Source organism: Rhineura floridana, chromosome 5 (genome assembly GCF_030035675.1).
Source record: "Rhineura floridana isolate rRhiFlo1 chromosome 5, rRhiFlo1.hap2, whole genome shotgun sequence".
NCBI lineage: Eukaryota > Metazoa > Chordata > Lepidosauria > Squamata > Rhineuridae > Rhineura > Rhineura floridana.
This window is the reverse complement of record NC_084484.1, coordinates 126,966,505-126,988,084: the sequence shown is the minus strand read 5'-3', so window position 1 is coordinate 126,988,084 and position 21,580 is coordinate 126,966,505. Positions and strand designations below refer to the sequence as shown.

The following is a 21,580-nucleotide window of genomic DNA, read 5'->3' as shown; positions in this document are numbered from 1 at the left end:
AGACTTATCTTTTTCGCAGGCTTTTGATAGACTGAGATGATGTTGTTTTATTACTAGTGTGTTGCCCAAGTTTGTGGATGTTAATGGGGGTTGTTCTGTTTTTATGGTATAATGTTTTTAAATTTAATGCATTGTAAGTCACTTGGAGACCTTTGGATAACAAGTGACTAACAAGTCAAATAATATAATTAGTTTAATTGTATTGATATAAACGCAATTAAAAAATTAGTAGAAACCATGTAGTAATACAAAAGAACAAATTAAATGCCTGAATAAATAAAAATGTCTTTGACCTCAAAAATAAGATTTGATACCAAGTGGGAGAGTGCTCCGGAAATGAGCTGAACTGAAAAAGCCCTTTCCCCAGTGATCACCTTCCTTGCCTCTGAAAGTAGGGAAACCTGGAGAAGTGTCTCTGAAGGGATTTTAGTGTTCAGGCAGATTTTAGGCACAAGTCCCAAGCCATATAGTGCTTTAAAGGTTAGTACCAGCAGTTTCAATTGCAACTGGAAATGCATCAGTATCCTCTGTCATGTCTGCTGGTGCAATATTGGATCCCACCCTAGAAAAAACATATGCAATCCATTAATGAATGAGAGCAACCAGTCTGGCAGATGATATTAATATACAAGAAACTGTACTATAAAAAGTATGTAAATATGAAAGAAGAAAAGTTGGTATAAATTTATTGAATATTGAAAAAGTTGGTATAAATTTATTGAATATTGAAAAAGTTGGTATAAATTTATTGAATATTGGAATGGTAAAACTTGGCATAAAAATACAGGGGAGAGTGGTTTGGGAAGTAATATAAGTAAAAAAGATGAATAAAAGCTGGTGTATCCCCTGTTGTGTTCTGATAAGATTATGATTTGCCTTTGTTTTGATATAGAGATAAGAGTAATTATGATTTTTGTCTTTCTTTTTCATTGGATACCCTCTGGAAAGGTTTTCAATATGAGCGTTTTGTTATATTATAAAGTAATATGTAGATCCTTTTGGATACATGTTGAAATGCATACTTGATTTTTTATTTCTTACATATTTAGCTTTTTAAAAGCTAAAGCCACTAAACCTGTTGGAAAATGCTAGGGATGAATATCAAAGTTAGGATACTTGTACTGCCTTGAGGTCGATTCCAACTTATGGCAACCCTATGAATAGGGTTTTTCATGAGGCTGAGAGGCAGTGACTGGCCCAAGGTCAGTGAGCTTCATGACTATGTGGGGATTCGAACCCTGGTCTCCCAGGTCATAGTCAAACACCTTAACCACTACACTTGTGTGTTTTGACTTACTGCAGATGGGTTGCTTATGATAAGGAACGATATAAAGGCCAGCAGTACCTGTTGGAGGAAGGAGAATATGAAGATTGGAAAGCTTGGGGTGGAGTGAACAGTGTGCTGCTATCTTTTCGATTTTTGCAAGCTGTAAGTACTTCTTCTGGTCTACAAAACTATTTCCCTCTCCAGCTCCCCACCTCCCACCTGTCATTTCATTGCCTACTAAAGTGATTTTACTCAAGGAAAAAAGATTTATTATGTTGTATAGTAAATGTTCTGTATCCTTTGTAGGAAGTCTATTTCCATTTAGTCATTTGTTTTGGTAGTATCTTAAACCTTTCAAAATAGATTTTCAAATAGGTCACTAAAACAATGAAGGGTGCAATTCTGTGGTCCCTTGGAGGGAAAGATCCAACATCAGAGAGAGAGCTCTAATGTCAAAGAGGGAGATCCAGTATTGGAGCCTCCCTCTCTGAAGTTGCTGGCCAACCAACCCAGAGCTGGATAAGGGTGTAAGGATTGCGGCCTACTGCCGAAATAGGTTCATTGGGTTGAATCATGGGCCACTTTATTAAACAGAGCCAATTATAATAATGAACCTGCAGAGGGAAAATAAAGTGCGAGAGCATTCTGCCGATCCAGGCAAAGCCTGCTTGCAGCTATAGGGCAACCAACCCCTGCCTGAGCCTGGGGCTGCCCTGTGCCAGACCCCAGCTCAGGCCACACCCTGAAGATGTGTAGGGGGTCCAACCCGCATCACCGCCCCCCGGAGCCCTGAAACTCCAAGCGGATGAGGCACGTTGGCCCCAAAGGCGGCCCGTGTTCTGCCCCTGGGCCGTATAGCCCTGAGCTGCAGGCCCCTGGACCGCCAATCACCCCCAAAGGTGCCTAAAGGTGTCACCTAGCTGCCCTTTCCCTTTTAACCCTTTCCCCGCACTTCCTTCGCCAGTGACCATTAACATGTTAAGCCAAAACAGACCAATCAGCCTATTAACCCCAAAGGCACCCGTGCTAACCCTTGACCCTCCCCCCAACCACAGTGTGGAGTAGGCAAAAGAAACCTACCAGCAAAGCAAGGCAGGTAGGCCAAAAATTCCTAGTCGGCCCCGTAGCGACCAAATGAATCACACTGCAGCCGAGGGAGGGTCAGGCGGGCATGCCAAAATCCACAGTGAGGGTGGGCGGCTGGCGGCACTACCTTAAATAGCCTTCTGCTGACCCGCCCCCTTTCTGCGTGCTGCATCAGTGCGCCAGCGCACTGCGCGCACCTCCAAAGATGGTGGCTCAGCTTCGGCTGTGGCCGCAAACACGCGCCTTCACCCGGTAAGTCCCAGGCGCGGAACGGGGTTGCAGCCTACTGCCGAAATAAACACAGACACCGTTCATTGGGTTGAATCATGGGCCACTTTATTAAACAGAGCCAATTATAATAATGAACCTGCAGAGGGAAAATAAAGTGCGAGAGCGTTCTGCCGATCCAGGCAAAGCCTGCTTGCAGCTATAGGACAACCAACCCCTGTCTGAGCCCGGGGCTGCCCTGTGCCAGACCCCAGCTCAGGCCACACCCTGAAGATGTGTAGGGGGTCTAACCCGCATCACCGCCCCCCGGAGCCCTGAAACTCCAAGCGGATGAGGCACGTTGGCCCCAAAGGCGGCCCGTGTTCTGCCCCTGGGCCGTATAGCCCTGAGCTGCAGGCCCTCGGACCGCCAATCACCCCCAAAGGTGCCTAAAGGTGTCACCTAGCTGCCCTTTCCCTTTTAACCTTTTCCCCGCACTTCCTTGCCACAAAAGGGGGACAAGCCTCTGCTTAGTCTCTCTTTACCCCACACCTGATAAGAATCTGGTGCAAACCCCTCTTCAGGTCCATGAGGAAGATGTCATTGCCCCAGTCAGTCAAACTAAACAACTCCAGCCTATCGTGTTTGATGTCTGGGTGGTGGATGACAGAACCCCCCAAGCCCTTGATGGCCTTCTGAATTTGTCTGTTAACCTTTCTCTGAGTCCTGTCTATTCCCCGTGGGTCACTGGCACAATTCCAGTTCCTGGGCGGCAGGATGTCTGACCATACCAAGTGCACCCCCAGCCAGCGACGTGTAATGGCCCGGAGGTCACTACAGGCCTGCTCAATCAGGGCCTTGCCCTTCAATAGACCCAAGTCGTTACCTCCCAGGTGGATGACCAGCACCTGGAGTTCCGCCCGGTCCGCTCCCAGCTGAAACAAGGCAGGTAGGAGCCCATCCCAACGCATCCCCCAGCGTCCCAGCCACCGTGCTGAGGCCCATTGACTGAACCCCAGCTGTGTTCCAATGCGAGACTTTGCTGCCCTGCGGCTTGCCCAGGAAATCATGCTGTGGCCGCAGAGGAGGATGCGCACTTGCTCCGATCTGTCCCAGCAGCCTGCCAAAACGACAACAATTGACATCAGGGTAAAGGGGAAACCATTAGCCGCTGGCCTCATACGTCTCAGTGAGTGGTCTGACATAAGCCTTGTATGCGTCCGAGGACCACCTGCCCACCGCCTGTAGCCTCCCCTTGGAAAAACCCAGGTGGGCCGCGGTGGAGGCCGCACCTATTTGGAAGGAGTGTGTCCCGAACTTACGGGCGTCCACACCTAGCTTCTGGAGCGCTGCCTTTGTCACCCACCAAAACTGATACTTAGTAAGGGGCTGGAGGTCCCTGTGCAAGAATAGGTACCCTGGCTGCAGCCCCCGGGCTGCCAGAAAGCTGCGCCGGGCCCTCACCGGGCAGAGCTCCTCCTGTTATTATGGGGATAACACAATCAGGCTCCCCTTCTGGTGTTGGTCCGTCTTTGACCGCCTGAGTCGCAGAAGGACCCCCTCTGCCTCCCAGCTGAGATCAGAAATCAGAAGGGCCCGGAGGGAGGTATCCATCTTAGAACCCGCCACCACTTCCCCTATTCGGAAGGCCCCGAAGAGCAGGGTGAGGGCCACAGCATGGTATAACAGTGCCTCAAACTGGGAAGAACATAACTCCCTCCACTGTCCCTGCAGACCAAACAGTAGCTCTGGGGAAAAGGGGAAGCGGGCATCAGGCGTGTGCGGGACCACCCCTCCAGCATCCGGCGGACCCTAAAGTCACCAGAGTAGTCCTGAAAGCCCCGTGCTTTTGCTAGGAAGGATAGACCTGAGAGCTTACCTCTGATGGTCCTGACTAAAAGGCCCCTCCGCTTCCCTTCCACGCAGAACTCCATAAGATGCTCCACAGGGATGGGCCATTCCTGGGTGTAGCCTCTGGACTCCCTGAAGCTTGCCAGGTCCCTACCTGCTCCCTGGTAGCTGGCCAGAGTGCTGGGTGCCACAGACAGGCTTATGGCCCGTTCTGATTTGGTCCTCCAATCTCCCATAGCGCTGGGGGTACCACGTCCGGCTGAGCCCTTGCCCACGGTGCCAGCTGGTGAAATCTCTCCATCTGGTTCTGTGATAGAGCATCAGCAATGCTATTATCAATACCCGGAACATGGCGTGCAAGGAACTGGATATTATAGTGAAGACATTGGGGCACGAACACTCGCACCAGACGCGTAACGTTGGGGTGTCTAGAAGACGGTGTTGATGACATGCACCGTAGGGAGGTTGTCACACCAAAAGTGGACTGAGGAATTGCCCAGCTTGTCGGGCCAAAGGTGTACAGCCACGACAATAAGGAAGAACTCCAAAAATGTAAGGTCTCTGGTTAGGCCAGCCTGCGCCCAGTTCTGTGGCCAGCTGCCATGACACCATGAGTCATGGAAAATGACCCCAAAACCGCAGGAACCTGAGGCGTTGGAGCTCACCTGTAGCTCCGCTTCCAACAGGCAATCCCTTCTCCATAAGGAGACCCCATTAAATTCCCACAGGAAGGTGGACCAAACTGCCAGGTCAGCCCTGAGAGCAGCCGTAACATGCGTGTGGTGATGGGAGCGTGATAGGCCAGCCATGGCATCATAGATGCGCCGCAGGAATGCGCGCCCGGGCGCTACAACCCTGCATGCAAAGTTCATATGGCCCGCCAGCTGTTGAAGTGTGGCCAATGTCACCTTCTTTGCCCCAACCACCTCCGAGATTTTCCCCTTAAGGGCCACCAGCTTATCCAGCGGGAGCCTACAGCATTAGGCCACCGTATCGATCTCTATGCCCAGAAAAGTGAGGGCGGTGGACGGGCCCTCAGTTTTCTCAGCCGCGAGGGGAACACCCAGTTCCCCCACCAGCCCTGCAAAATGCTCCATAAATGCCCGACAGGCACCCGAGTCTGCAGGGCCTGCAAACAGGAAGTCATCCAAATAGTGTACCACTGATTGCCGGCCTGCCCATCTCCTGATTGCCCACTCCAAGAAAGAGCTGAAGCGCTCAAAAACCAACATGAGATGGAGCAGCCCATAGGCAATGCCCTATCCACATAATATTCACCCTTGAAAGCAAAGCCTAACAGCTCAAAGTCCCATGGGTGCACAGGGAGGAGATGGAAGGCTGATTTGATGTCACATTTTCCCATAAGGGCACCAATCCCGCAGTCCCTAACCATACATACTGCACAGTCAAATGACGTGTAGCGGACAGAGCACAGGTCTGTTGGGATGAAGTCATTGACAGACTCACCCTGGGGAAAGGACAGGTGGTGTACGAGGCGAAATTCACCCGGTGCCTTCTTGGGAACGAGGCCCAGCAGGGAAACTCTGAGTGAAAGTATGGGTGGTGCCACAAAGGATTTTATGAATTGGCAAAATGTCATAAGATTTAAAGTGGAAGAGTATGAACGTGTGGTCAGCAGAAATTAAGGTTATTCCTCTAGAAATGATTTTCTGAATGTCCTGGCTGCAGTGTTAGCAGCTAGCTGGCCCAGGATAAACAGAGTGTAATGTATGGCATATTCCTGAGAGAAAATCATTTATGCTGTGTACAGCTTTTTGAAGACAGTTTGACATACCAATTTTTCTTGAAATGCATTAAAAGTATGAGTACACAGGCTGAACCTGACTTGCTAAGTATTTTTCAAACATCTCTGACATTTATGTTAAGCACCTGTGTTGCAGAGCTGTTGATGCAGTGACTTTTCTGTAATGATACAATAAGGCTGCAATCACATCATCATTCATTTGTACCTAGATCCATAATATCAAGTGGACAGTTGGCAAGTAAGTAGCTTCGGAACTGTGCCCTAAACATTTAATATTTCTTTGCTAACTACAGGCTTACAATTTGTTTCTTTATTTATTGTTTGTTTGTTTATTATTTGATTTATAAGCCACCCTTCCTCCCAGCAGGAGCCCAGTTGTGACTGCTGGATTCAAACAAAGGAAGAGGAACATCATTAATAATAATTTTTGTTTGTCTCTAGCAGTGACAAAATTGTTGTAGATATTCAGATGCTCATCTTTCACATATAATTTTTTTTTAGGAACAGGGCAAACTTTTTATAAAGCCTTTATATAAAGGCTGAGTAAAAAATGTTAGTGATGTAAAAAAAAATCAAAGACATTAGCTGTATGTAGAGAAACAGCACTGTAAAAATTTCATTTCTTAGGAACAGCCACTACATTTACTGTTTGTTCTGCTTAAGAAAATAGATCTTAGCTTTACATAGGCATAGGGGATCACTGTGATAATCAACAGAACAATATTGATGTAGAGCCAGTTCAAGGAAAACCTTCAGATCAAGTGTTGGATCAGTACTGTCTAGATAACCTGATGAAAGAATTCCTTCTTTCAAAATTAAGTCAGCTATAAATGTATATGTAATACCTGAAGAATTTTGCTAGTTCATATTATCTTGTATGAAAAGAAAAACAGAGAAACTTGCATCAAATGCTTCCTAATTTTTGGTTTGAAATTCCAGGATTTTATGGAGTCTGACGTAACACTTTTTGAAACTGAAGAGGAAAATGGCAAGTTGTTGGACATTGTCAATCAAGAAGTTCCTGATTTGGAACAGGCTGGGTTTGGAGTAGTGACAAGATCAGTAAATGTGAAGAGTGGAGTGTAAGTTCTATTTCAAATCATTGTGCAGTGAGAAATAATTAACTTGTCTGGATTCCATATCTTGGTTTTTCTTTCAGTCATGATACTCTGCTGAACCTTGTAGGGAAGCTAAGTGAAAAGTCTACCTATAAGCAATATCAATGGCTACTAGCCATGGTGTCTATGTTCTACCTCAACTTTTGGGGTCAGTTTGCCTCTGTGTGCCAGTTGCTGGGAATCACAAGTGGAGAGAGTGCTATTGCTCTCAGGTCCTGTTTTCAGCATCTAGTTGGTCACTGTGAGAACAGGATGCTGAACTGGATGGGCCATTGGCCTGATCCAACAAGCTATTTATTTATTTATAAAAGTATTTATATACCACCTTCTCGCAAAACATCGCAAAAAAGAGTGGTGTACAGTGACATAAAAACATTTAAAAGCAATACCAAACAATCATTAAAATGAGTGGCTACTCCAGAGACATTTAAATAGCTGCATAGGCCTGTCAGCACAAAAGAGACACCTGAAAGGCAAAAGCCAAGATGCTTGATGAATCTCTGCAGGAAGAGTATTCCACAGCCTGAGACCAATGGTACTAAATGCCCAGCTTCTGACTGAGGCCAGTTGGCCTCTGTTACATAGGCCCAAACTAAAAGTGCTTCTCTGGACGATCTCAGTGATTGGGCTGGGATATAAGGGTTCTGGCGGTCCATAAGATCCTGAACCCAAGTTGTTCAGGGCTTTATATGTCAACATAAGAGCCTTGAACCTGGCCCAGTAGGATATGGAAAGCCAGTGCAGATGTTGTAGCAGAGGTGTCACATGTTGTCATCCATCTGCCCCCATCAGCAGACTAGCCACTGCATTCTCGGCTAGCTGATATTTCCAGACCGGGCCCAAGGGCAGCCCCATTATGATATGTGGTTGCAAACAGAATGAACTTCTGGGTTCAAACATAGTTAAATTAAAATTGATTAATGGGGTGGGGGACAAAATGTGAATTCTGATATGAAGAGTAAATGAAGAAATGACCCAGAATAAATAGTTTAGTCTTAAACACACCAAATCAGTTGCATCAATAAACTATTTTTTTCTCTTTCTTGGTATGAGAATAACAGCTATAACCCAATTCAGGAAAACATTTAGCAACTTGAAGTTAAGAGCTTATTTACTTAAAATGTATATGCAGAAATTATAGATATCATCCAGTTTTTAAGTGCATTGGGTTACAAGACCTGTCTATAACTGTGTGCTTTACTTTGTCTGTGCAGTGGAATTCATTGTGAAAAAGCCGGCAGATGAATTGTGATCTCAGAGTCAGTATTGAAGTTCTTGTGAAATATTTATCCCTGTGATTTCTAGACAGAATAAAATTTCATGCTTGGAAGTTAAGAACTTGATCCTGTGCTCAGTTATGAGCTCTTGCTCTAGTGCTGTGAGCTGTCGTGCCTGCTTCTTCAGTGCAGTAGCACCACAGAAGCATCAACACAGAATTTGTTCAGATATTGGGGTTGGTCAGGCATTCCTCCCCTGAAGACATCTTATGGCCCATGGAACAGGCCTAATGCCAACACAGTACTGCATTAGGATTGCAGTACTGAAGCTATAGCAAAGGGATTATCATTTCCTTGGCTTTTAATGGGCAAACTGGGCAAAGCTGTCCAGTGCCAGATAATATTGATCCATGAGACATACATTTGGAACACCTATTTTTAATCCATATTGGATAAATAGATTAAGAACTGAAAATTCTTTTCGTGCATCTTATGAATTACTAGGACATATTTGACCAGCTGTCCTGTGAATTTGAGCCTCAGAATTTCCCTTGTGTGTCACATCTAGGTGGGTCGCCTATCAGCAGAAGTACTTCTGTGGAGAAAAGTATATATTGGAGAAAGGAAAATATAAATGTTTTTTTGACTGGGGAGGATCTAGTGAAACTATTATGTCAATTCGTCCAATTAAGTTGGTGAGTCATCACGATTTATTTATTTGTTTGTTTGTTTGTTGCATTTGTATACCGCCCCATAGCCTAAGCTCTCTGGGCGGTTTACAACAATTAAAAACATTAAAAACAAATATACAAATTTAAAAACAAATTTTTAAAAGCAATTTAAAAACACATGCCAAAATGCCTGGGAGAAGAGGAAAGTCTTGACTTGGTGCTGAAAAATGTTGGCGTCAGGCACACCTCATCAGAGAAATCATCTCATATTTTCCATAGGAGGAATGCCATCATGCTGGATTATAGCTCGTCCTATCGTCCGAAGGCAAGAATGTTTCTGAAGTCAAGACTAGGGCGTCAGGCCCCTCCCACTCTCCAGTTCATTCTTGCCTTCGTACCGAACAAGTTTGAAATTCTTGCTAGCGTAGCTTCTGATAAGTTTTCTCTGTATTTGTGTGATGGGTGGGAGGTTTGTGTGTGTACTCCTGTACCTTCCTTTTCCCCTCTTCTATCTCAACTGTTTTGGCTATACGTAATTTGTTCTGGGGAATTTCGTTGGGGGGGTTCTCCCTTGCCCTCGTTTTTTCCCCCGTCACCAGCCTAACGGCTCTTAGGGAGACCGCGGCTGTGGCTCCCTTTTCCCTCAGGCGGCAGACATAGTTTCTACTCAGGAGCTTGCGGCTGCAGCTTCCTGGTCCGCTCCGCCGCATATTTCGTGCCTTTTTTGGCTGGCACTTACAAGGAGCCTGCGGCTGCGGCTCCTTTTGTCTTTGGTTACTGCCGCGGCAAGTTTTTGAGGCGGCTCCAGAGCCTAGGCTCCGTGTCTCACGGACGTTCGAGGAGACCGCGGCTGCGGCTCTCCCTCCTTTAGCAGGCGAACTACAATGAACTAGAGCTTGCGACTGCAGCTCTCTGTCCCCGCTGCCTCTATCCTTTTTCTCCCCCCCTTGCCTCCTATTCTCGCGGCAGCTCCAGAGCCTGCGGCGGCGGCTCTGTGCCAGAGCCCCTATCTGGTGGGGTTGCTCCGCCTCCCCCGGCTCATCTGCGGCATCTTAAGCCTACCGCAACTGCCTTTAGAGCCCGCAGCTGCGGCTCATTCTTTCCCTCGTTTGCTGAGCCCAATCGTGCTCTCCCAGCCCAGCGGTCCCAGAGTTTTGGTTTGAGACTGTTTTGTGCTTGCTGGTGCGTTCCTGTGACCGCCATTGCTTCTTTATCACCCCAAGCTTCTCTGATTGGCCAATTTTCCCGCCGTTTTTTGCGGCCACCATTTTATGTCTCTTTCTGTCTAGTCAGTTACAGTGCCAAAAAGGGGGGTCTCAATTACACGGGCTGTAGTTTGCAGAGCCAAGGCTTTCTGGCAGCCCCACAGCGTGATTTACATAGCTTTCTCTCTGCTACTGCTGCTGCCTCTTGCGACTATTTGAATACTGCAACTGCTTGAAGCTGTTGATACTATACCAAAACTGTTTGACGTGGCCGTGTACAAAGACTGTCCATACTATACAAAAGCTGTTTGCTCTGTACATTCTGCCCCATCCGTGGCCGTGTACAAAGGCTGTTGGTTATATACAAAAGCTGCTGGACCTGTACAAAGCCTGTTATTGCTGCAACTGATACCTAGTGTGCAAGGTGTTCATACCCAATAAATCCTGTCTGGACTGTACATTCTGCCCCATCTGTGGCCGTGTACCAAGGCTGTTGATATTATGCAAAGCTGTTTGAACTGTACATTCTGCCCCATCCGTGGCCATGTACCAAGGCTGTTGATACTATACCAGGCTGTTTGAACTGTACATTCTGCCCCATCCATGGCCGTGTACCAAGGCTGTTGATACTATACCAGGCTGTTTGAACTGTACATTCTGCCCCATCCGTGGCCGTGTACCAGGCTGTTGATACTATATAAGGCTGTTTGAACTGTACATTCTGCCCCATCCGTGGCCATGTACCAAGGCTGTTGATACTATACAAAGCTGTTTGAACTGTACGTTCTGCCCCACCCGTGGCCGTGTACCAAGGCTATTGATACCACGCAAAGCTGTTTGAACTGTACATTCTGCCCCATCCGTGGCCATGTACCAAGGCTATTGATACCACGCAAAGCTGTTTGAACTGTACATTCTGCCCCATCCGTGGCCGTGTACCAGAGCTGTTGATACTGTGCAAAGCTGTGCAAATATTACATTCTGCTCCATACTGTACCACACCTACGGATACTGTGCCAAGATATCTGGACGTGCATTCTGGTTGTGTACTAAGACTGTTCATAGTGTACATTCTGCCCCATCATGGCAGTGTACTTAGCCATCAGCCAGTGCATTCTGCCCCAGTCGTGTGCCGTGTACTGAGCCTGTTCGGGTCTGTACATTCTGCCCCATCGTGGCAGTGTACTGATACCCATAGAAAATATAAGATGGCGGTACAGTGCATTCTGCCCCATCGTGGCAGTGTACTGCTACCCTTAATAAATATATGATAGCAGAACAGCCAGAGACAACCCAGGCAACCTTACAAAGCTGTTTGGACTGTACATTCTGCTCCATCCCATCTGTGGCCGTGTACTAGCCTGTTCATAGTGTACATTCTGTCCCATCGTGGCAGTGTACTTAGCCATCAGCCAGTGCATTCTGCCCCAGTCGTGTGCCGTGTACTGAGCCTGTTCGGGTCTGTGCATTCTGCCCCAGTCGTGTTCCGTGCACTGCTACCCTTAAAATATATGATGGCAGAACAGCCAGAGACAACCCAGGCACCCAAGCCGAAACAACAGCTAGAGGCAAACCAGACGACCAAGCCTAAAACACCTAAGGCGGTCAAACATAAGCATGTTAAAGCGGTGGCCAAAACAAAACATCTTGCCAGCCACAGCACAACCAAGCGACCTCGCTATGTCTCTGCTCCAGATCCAGAGGGTTCAACCCATACACAGTTAACTACCCTCTTTCAGTCTCCTGCTGCGTCCTCTGATGAGGAGGACTTCCCTGGCTTTTCTGAGCATCCAACGGTCACCCAACCCGGGGCTTACTCTATTTCACAACCTGTGGGGCCGTCTGCACTTCCGCCTATCCAAGAGCAACGGGCTACATCTCCGGGACTGCAGCTGTCCCAGGAGTTCATTGCTCAACTTCAGGGCATGCTGTCGTTTTTCGCTCAGAGACAGTCACCATCACAAGTTCCCACTATACCTCCACACAGTGGGGACCAACTTGCTCACAGTGAGACGAACCCTTCATGTTCTCCAAATCCGTTTGACATTGCCAGGGGCAGGTTTGCTGATGACGTCTCTGGTGCGGAAGATTCTGCATTTCCGCTGCAAGACGAAGGAGACGTCTGGAATGACCATTCGGAACATGAGCAGGATACATCCTATTGCCTCTTCGATTCCTCAGACTACCAGCCTCTTGCGCGCAGAGTGTTGAACACCCTAGGCCTTCAATCCACCCCAACTGCAGATGCTACTCCCGCTTTAAAAGGGGCCAGGGTCTTGAAATCCCCTGCTCCAGCAGAACACTATCTACCTGTGCCAGACCCCATCGCTAAACTGGCCAAGGATGAATGGTCTCACCCCTTACAAGCACGCCGTTTTAATAACATTGCGGACAGACTTTATCCTTTGGCCCCGGACTTTACTACCAAGCTGGCCGTCCCTGGCATAGACGAGCCAATTTCCAGTTTAGTTTCCAGATCTCTCTTGCCACGGGAAGGAGAATCTCATTTAAAGGATGCCACTGAGCGGAGACTGGACTTCACCTTATGCAAGTCTCATGAGGCTACCGCCTTTTCTATGCGGGCATCTACATCAGCCTCTATTTTTACCAGGGCAGCAATGATGTGGTTGGACGACCTCATCGAGGATCCCAATCCAGACCCTGTTTCTCTGCGAGGATCGTTAATAAAATTACGCAAAACAGCTGCTTTCGTGGCCGACGCCACCTTGGACGCGAATCAGCTAGGGGCACGCGCCATGGCGGCTCAGGTTGTGGCCCGACGGACACTCTGGCTTCGTCACTGGCAGGCTGACTCTACTGCCAGAGTTAATCTATCACGGGCACCTTATGCTGGATCTTTCCTTTTCGGCGAGGAAGCACTAAAGGCAGTGCTTGTTGACCCTAAGGACACTCGAAAGCCTGTCTTGGCCACAGTCAGAAACATCGAGCGCAGGCGGTGTTCCTGTCTCCAGACCGCATAACCACCATCACAGACATCGTAAGATCCCTGATGCACAAAACATCCGCAGACGTCATGCTTCTAGCCAGGGCTCTAGGAATGTTGGTGTCCACCATTCACATTGTTCCATGGGCTCGAGCTCATACTCATCAGCTACAGTGGGCCTTACTGCTGTTCCAACACGACATTGCCAGCTCAAACCATCGAGCCCCAAACTGCGTTTATCATTCCGCTGGTGGACGAGGGTAAAACATCTCACCCGGGGCACTCCGTTCAGAGAACCCCACAGGACTGTCATCACCACAGATGCCAGTCTTCTCGGCTGGGGAGCCCACTGCAACTCTCAGTTTGTTCAAGGGGTTTGAACCGCAGCAGAACTGGCTCAGAGCATCAATTGGCTGGAGCTAAAGGCGGTCCACTTTGCTCTGCTCCATTTTCAATCTCTGCTCCCCTTGGACCATGTTCTTATTCGAACCAACAACACGTGTGCAAAATCACATTTGAACAGACAAGGGGGAACGAGGGCGCGTTCCTTACAGGATCTAGCTTACCTCATCTTTGACTGGGCGGAACACAATCTACAGTCCTTGAAAGCAGAGCATCTCAGAGGTATTTGGAATGTGACAGCGGACTGGCTCAGCAGACTGCAAGTCTTTCCAGGAGAATGGAAACTTCATCCAACCGTTCTCCATCTTCTCCAGCGTCGATTCGGCCCCTTCTCAGTCGACCTGTTTGCTTCCAGTCGCAATTACCAGTTTCCCAGGTACTTCACACGATACCTGGACACGACAGCAGAAGCGGTGGATGCTCTGTCAGTACTGTGGCCGGATGGCCTATTGTACGCCTTCCCTCCAATAGCACTGTTAGGCAGAACCTTGCGGAAGGCATGGCGCGAGAGGGCACAGCTAGTGCTGATAGCACCATATTGGCCCCGTCGACCGTGGTTCTCGGATCTCCTTGCAATGTCGGTGACGGATCCTTGGCCACTACCAGTCAGGCCAGACCTCCTATCCCAGGGCCCAGTATGTCATCAGGACCCCAAGTGGCTCAACCTAACAGCGTGGCTTTTGAATGGCGACATTTGAGGTCGGCTGGACTGTCGGACGCTGTCATTGACATTCTTCTAGCCTCGAGACAACCATCCACCACCCGTATATATCAACATACTTGGGTGGCTTTTTCCAGGTGGTGTCAGACTCAGCACCTCGATCCTTCACAGGCTACAGTACAACAAGTACTGCAATATCTTCATAGGGGCCTCATGATGGGACTTAGACCCACCACATTGCGTCGACACGCGTCCACTCTGTCGTCCATTCTTTCAGTGTCCTCCACTGGTGCCCCTATTGCCTCACATCCGTTCATCAAACGCTTCCTCAGAGGCACTGCTCTACGTTCACCGGCTGTAGTCCACCGTTTTCCCCCATGGAGTCTGTCAAAGGTTCTGCAGGCCTTACAACGCCCTCCGTTTGAGCCTCTCAGGACTGTACCTTTACGTCTGCTGTCCTTCAAGGTCCTGTTCCTGATTGCGATCACTTCTGCGAGACGAGTGTTGGAACTGGGTGCATTGTCTTCTGCTCGCCATCTCTGTGTCTTTCACAAGGATTCTGTTGTACTGAAAACTGATCCTTCCTTCCGCCCCAAGGTCAATTCAGTCTTTCATTGCAATCAGAACATTGTGCTTCCTTCGTTTTGCCCAAACCCTAATCATCCTCTAGCGAAGGCTTGGCATTCGTTGGATGTTCAGAGGGATCTCAAGACTTACCTGTCTAGGACCCAGGAGATTCGACGAACGGAGTCTCTGTTTGTATCCTTTCATCTGAGGTCTATGGGGCATAAAGTAACCATTTCTACCTTATCCCATTGGTTAAGGGCATGTATTACCTTAGCATATGAGTCCCTTATGCTGCCAGTTCCAGCTAGTATAACAGCTCATTCTACTAGGTCAGCTGCCACTTCGGCTGCTTTTGCTACTAATGCTCCTGTTGCCGATATTTGTAGAGCTGCTGTTTGGTCTACTCCACACTTGTTTATAAGGCATTATAAAATAGATCATTATGCCTCTGCCGATGCCTCATTTGGCAGACGAGTTTTGCAACAGGTTCTTAACGACGATTAGTATGTGGGTGGTCCCTCCCTGTTATGGGCTGCTTTGGTACATCCAGCATGATGGCATTCCTCCTATGGAAAATGGACCATTGGTCTCACCTGAAGGGTGATTTTCATAGGAGGAATCCCATCATGACCCTCCCAGTTGGAGGATAACTACATAAATTTTGGGATGGTTTATATATTACAGTTTCGTCATTATATTATATTATATTACATTTTAATTTTCTAGTGAAGTCAAGACTTCTATTACTGTTTTCGCTAGGTTAGAGTCAGATATTATGAATGTTACTATTATGTTTTGTTCTTGCTGGTAGGCCCGTTGGCCTTTTTTTCCTGCATGTTTAGATATATCTCTTTAGACTTGCTGCGAATGAACTGGAGAGTGGGAGGGGCCTGACGCCCTAGTCTTGACTTCAGAAACATTCTTGCCTTCGGACGATAGGACGAGCTATAATCCAGCATGATGGGATTCCTCCTATGAAAATCACCCTTCAGGTGAGACCAATGGTCCAATTTGGGGGCCACCACTGAGAAGGTCTTCTCCCTTGTTGCCAGACTCCCAGCTTTCCTCAGAATAGGCACCCGGATGAGAGCCTTTGATGCTGAGCATAGTGTACAGGTGCCTTTGTGTCAGGAGAGGCGTTCCATCAAGTATTGTGGTCCTAAGCCATGTAAGGCTTTATAGGTTAAAACCAGCACCTTGAATCGAGTTCGGAAACATACAGGCAGCCAATGCAAGCGGGCCAGAATCAGGTTTATATGTTCGAACCGTCTGGTTCCACGATTGGTGGAAAACAGTATGCTATTAGCTAAAAAATTATGTTATGATAACAGTTCATAAACCAATCAAATAAACATTTTTAAAATCTCATATACTCCATGCAAATAATGAAATAATGAAGTCCAATCAATAAACCAATCAAATAAACATTTTTAAAATCTCATATACTCCATGGAAATAATGAAATAATGAAGTCCTTCTGCCACACATAGAACTCTGGCTTCCCGTGGCTTTGAAATTTATTTACAATTTTGAATTTGTATTGTTGTTGCAGCGTGTCTCTAGAAATTTAAGAAGCATTTGGATTTTCTATCATGAGGATATTTTAAGGGGAAGAACAAATAATTTGTTTGGACCAAAGGTCTTAATAAAAACATAATTTGATGTACATTCTTTCAAAATCTGTGCAGTCATTGCTTATCAAAGCAATCCCTAAGTGGTGCAGGAAAAAAAGCTTCAGCAAGAGCATATAAAACCATTTTTGTGGTTAAATCTGTTGCTATTTAGTAGGATGATATTTTTTTAATTGGTTGGACCAGAAAAACAGTTTGAACAGGAAACTTTTCCAGGTTCCTATCTCTTACCTCTTTATAGAGGAGAAAATCAGAGAAGAATATACCATATATATTTTATGTGTCTATGAATCCATTTCACTTGTGTTAAGTGTGCAAGTAGAAAATGAAGTTGAGCTTCCATCATCATTAGCTTCTCAATAATATATTTGTATTTATATTATATATACTTCTTTTTGCAGGAACCACTAGGAAGTCATGAACCTGTACACTGGGTAAGTTATTGTGAAAACGTAGTTTTTAGGACAACATTCCCCTCTAAAAAGCTTACAGTTTTTAATTTTGCAGGGGGGTTGTTTACTTTTCTCCCTAGTGATTCCATATGAACCTTTGTAAGTGTAGGGCCCCAGCCAAGTCCCACTGAAAGTAATGCTGTTGTTATGTGCCTCCAAGTCAACTATGACTTATGGTAACCCTATGAATCAGTGACCTCCAAGAGCATCTGTCATGAACCACCCTGTTCAGATCTTGTAAGTTCAGGTCTGTGGCTTCCTTTATGGAATCAATCCATCTCTTCTTTGCCCTTCCTCTTTTTCTACTCCTTTCTGTTTTTCCCAGCATTATCATCTTTTCTAATGAATCATGTCTTATCATTATGTTTCCAAAGTATGATAACCTCAGTTTCATCATTTTAGCTTCTAGTGATAGTTCTGGTTTAATTTGTTCTAACACCCAATTATTTGTCTTTTTTGCAGTACATGGTATCCGCAAAACTCTTCTCCAACACATTTCAAATGAGTTGATTTTTCTCTTAGCTGCTTTTTTCACTGTCTAACTTTCACATCCGTACATAGAGATCAGAAATACCATGGTCTGAATGATCCTGACTTTAGTGATACATCTTTAGTGATACATCTTTGCATTTGAGGACCTTTTCTAGTTCTCTCACAGCTGCCCTCCCCAGTCCCAGCCTTCTTCTGATTTCTTGACTATTGTCTCCATTTTGGTTAATGACTGTGCCAAGGTATTGATAATCCTTGACAAGTTCAGTGTCCTCATTGTCAACTGTAAAGTTGCATAAATCTTCTGTTGTCATTACTTTAGTCTTTTTGACGTTCAGCTGTAATCCTTTTGTGTTTTCCTCGTTAACTTTCATCAGCATTCGTTTCAAATCATTACTGGTTTCTGCTAGTAGTATGGTATCGTCTGCATATCTGAAATTATTGATATTTCTCCCTCCAATTTTCACACCTCTTTCATCTTGGTCCAATCCCGCTTTCCGTATGATATGTTCTGCATATAGATTAAATAAATAGGGTGATAAAATACACCCCTGTCTCACACCCTTTCCGATGCGGAACCAATCGGTTTTTCCATATTCTGTCCTTACAGTAGCCTCTTGTGCAGAGTATAGGTTGTGCATCAGGACAATCAGATGCTGTGGCACCCCCATTTATTTAAAAGTGTACCATAGTTTTTCATGATCTATACAGTCAAAGGCTTTGCCGTAATCTATAAAGCACAGGGTGATTTTCTTCTGAAATTCCTTGGTCCGTTCCATTATCCAACGTATGTTTGCGATATGATCTCTGGTACCTCTTCCCTTTCTAAATCCAGTTTTGACATCTGGCATTTCTCGCTCCATATATGGTAAGAGCCTTTGTTGTAGAATCTTGAGCATTACTTTACTTGCATGGGATATTAAGGCAATAGTTCGATAATTATTGCATTCCCTGAGATCCCCTTTCTATGGAATTGGGATGTATATGGAATGGAAAGCAATGAGACTTGAATTATTAATGATTAACTTGTTTTAGTGGGAGTTAGTTGTGGCTAACTATCACAGCTTGAGCCAAGCATCTGTAAAGAGATGTGTACTTTTCCTTTTTGTGGGTTTTTGAGTTAGGTCCAGATTTGCCCACATAAAGATGTGTTAAACATTCAAATTTATAAAAGTGAATCGTGAGGATAGGGTGGAACTATTTTCACAGAAGTGTTCTTTGGTATCCCTAATCTAGCAGATCCATATGTAATTCTCTATAAATTGGCAAGCATTCTTCACTTTGGCATGTTCTTTCAGTTCATTTACTTGTAGTTATTTCTTAATTGATATGTAATTTCCTTTAACCAACGGATTGGATTATATTTTAGTTTTCCATAGGAGGTATGCCATCAAGCGGGTAATAGCTCCACCTATTGTCCAAAGGCAAGAATTTTTCTGAAGTCAAGACTAGGGTCGTCAGGCCCCTCCCACTCTCCAGTTCATTCTTGCCTTCGTCCGCGCAAGATCTATAGCTAGTGACTAGATAAGTTTTGTGTGACAGAGTGTGGAGTTTTGTGTGTTTATTTCACGTTGTTCCCTTTCCTCTGTCTTGTCTTTTACTACTGTTTGTGTGTCATTCCTGGGGGTTTCCTTGGGGAGGTTCCCCCTTGCCCGGGTGTTTTTCTTCCCAAGACAAAGCTTACAACGCTTTAGAGAGATCGCGGCTGCGGTCTCTCTCCCTCAGTGGCGGACGCAGCCTTAACCAGGAGCTGCGGCTGCATTTTTCCTAGCCTGCTCAGCCGCCCTTTTCGTGCCCTGACGATCGGGAGCCTGCTGCTGCGGCTTCCTTTTGTCTTTGGCTTTTTTCAGGGGCGGCGCTTTCAATCTCCCCCGCCAGGAGCCTGCTATTACTGCTCTCTGCCTTCCCCTTTTAGCGGCTTCTGCTGGTTGGGCTGCCTTGCCTTCCCCGACTCGTCTGCGGCGTTTAATACCTTGCCAGGACGGTCTCTGCAGTCCGCGGCTGCGGCTTGCCTGTTTGCCGATCTTTCTCCCTGCTCGGGGAGTTCGCTGGCCGCTCTGCCTCCTTGACGGAGGCTTCCCTGCATACCTTATACAGCCGCGATTGCGTTCTATTGCAGCCTATTTTCGCGGCGTTTTTCCCTCAGAGCCTGCGACTGCGGCTCTCCATACTATCAATGTCCCTTTCTGGTTGGACTGCCTTGCCTCCCCCGGATCGTTTTGCGGCAATTTAAATCTCGCTGCGACGGTTGCTAGCAGGCTGCGGCTGTGGCTTGCTCCCAGTGTCCCTGGCTCTGCCCAATTACTAGGGGATTTTTTGCTCCATCTTGCCTCCATGGCAAACTTTCTTCCTGGCTTTTATAGCCGCGATCGCGCTTCTCAGCCCCGCGGCTCCAGAGCGCCTTTTTTATTTTTGGAAGCCGTTTGTTCAGCTCGCTAGTGCTCCCCGGGGACCGCCATTGCTTCTTCATCTCCACAAACCTTTCTGATTGGCCAATTTTTCCCGCTCTTTTCGCGGGCGCTATTTTGTTTGTCTCTATTCAGTACTGCAAAGGGGGGTCACTTTTACAAGGGCTGTGGATAGCAGAGCCCAGGCTCTCAGTCAGCTCCCACAGTGTGATCTACCTTTGTGTGTGTGTTGCAGATAGGATCCTATACTTCTTCACAGGCTCCTTTATTAAATCTGCTGCTGCTGCTGCTGGCTCTGGCAACTTCTAACCAGTACAGTCTCATCGGTGACTGTTTCATCAAGACTGTGGCTGTACACCAAGCTGTTTGACCTGTACACTCTGTCCCATTCGTGGCCATGTACTAAGACTGTGATACTGTACAAAACCTGTTGGAATGGTACATTCTGCCTCATCCGTCGCCGTGTACCAAGGCTGTTGATACTATACAAAAGCTGTTTGAACTGTACATTCTGCCCCATCCGTGGCCATGTGCCAAGGCTGTCGATGTTATACAAAAGCTGTTGGAACTGTACATTCTGCCCCATCCGTGGCCGTGTACCAAGGCTGTTGATACTATACAAAAGCTATTTGAACTGTACATTCTGCCCCAGCCGTGGCCATGTACCAAGACTCCCATCTGTGGCCGTGTACCAAGGCTGTTGATACTATATAAAAGCTATTTGACCTGTACATTCTGCCCCATCCGTGGCCGTGTACCAAGGCTGTTGATACTATATAAAAGCTATTTGACCTGTACATTCTGCCCCATCCGTGGCCGTGTAACAAGGCTGTTGATGCTGTACAAATGCTGCGTGAATTGTACATTCTGCCCATCCATGGCCGTGTACCTCGACTGTTGATACTATACAAAGGCCGTTTGAACTGTACATTCTACCCCATCCGTGGCCGTGTACCAAGGCTGTTGATACTATACAAAAGCTGTTTGAACTGTACATTCTGCCCCATCCGTGGCCGTGTACCAAGGCTGTTGATACTATTCAAAACGGTTTGAGTGTACCAAGACTGTTACTACTGTACTGGCTGTGTATCAACGCTACTAACATTGTACATTCTGCCCCATCGTGGCAGTGTACTTAGCCATCTGCCAGTGCATTCTGCCCCATTCGTGTGCCGTGTACTGAGCCTGTACGGGTCTGTACATTCTGCCCCATCATGGCAGTGTACTGATACCCATAGAAAATATAAGATGGCGGAACAGCCAGCGACGACTCAGACAGCCAAGCTGTAGCAATCTAAAGCGGCCAAGCATAAGCACACTAAAGCTGTTGCCAAAACTAAACATCTTTCCAGCCACAGCACAACTAAGCGCCCACGTTATGTCTCCGTTCCGGCTTCCGATGGCACAGCCCAGGAACAGTTAACGAATCTAACTCACTCTCCATTGCTTCCTCTGAGGAGGAGGACTTTGCTGGATTTCCTGAACAGCCAACTACCAACCTGCCCCCTCACATATTACCGCCCAGGGCTTATCCATCATCACAGCCCACTGAGCCGCCTCTACAAGTGCAACCATCTGTTTCACCGGGACTACAGCTGTCTCATGAGTCTTCTATCCCAACTACATGGCATGCTGTCGT

At 46.7% G+C, this 21,580-nt stretch overlaps 1 protein-coding gene across 2 annotated transcripts in view; it reads left to right on the top strand.

Moving 5' to 3' along the window:
* Positions 1-21,580, top strand: part of CRYBG3 (crystallin beta-gamma domain containing 3) — a 150,031-nt gene that overhangs the window by 95,073 nt on the left and 33,378 nt on the right. For both annotated transcript variants that reach the window (XM_061628033.1, XM_061628034.1), the window contains exons 12-15: positions 1,303-1,429; positions 7,116-7,258; positions 9,080-9,206; positions 16,994-17,026. In XM_061628033.1, coding sequence (XP_061484017.1) covers positions 1,303-1,429; positions 7,116-7,258; positions 9,080-9,206; positions 16,994-17,026 — 430 coding nt within the window. The remainder of the gene's footprint in view (positions 1-1,302; positions 1,430-7,115; positions 7,259-9,079; positions 9,207-16,993; positions 17,027-21,580) is intronic.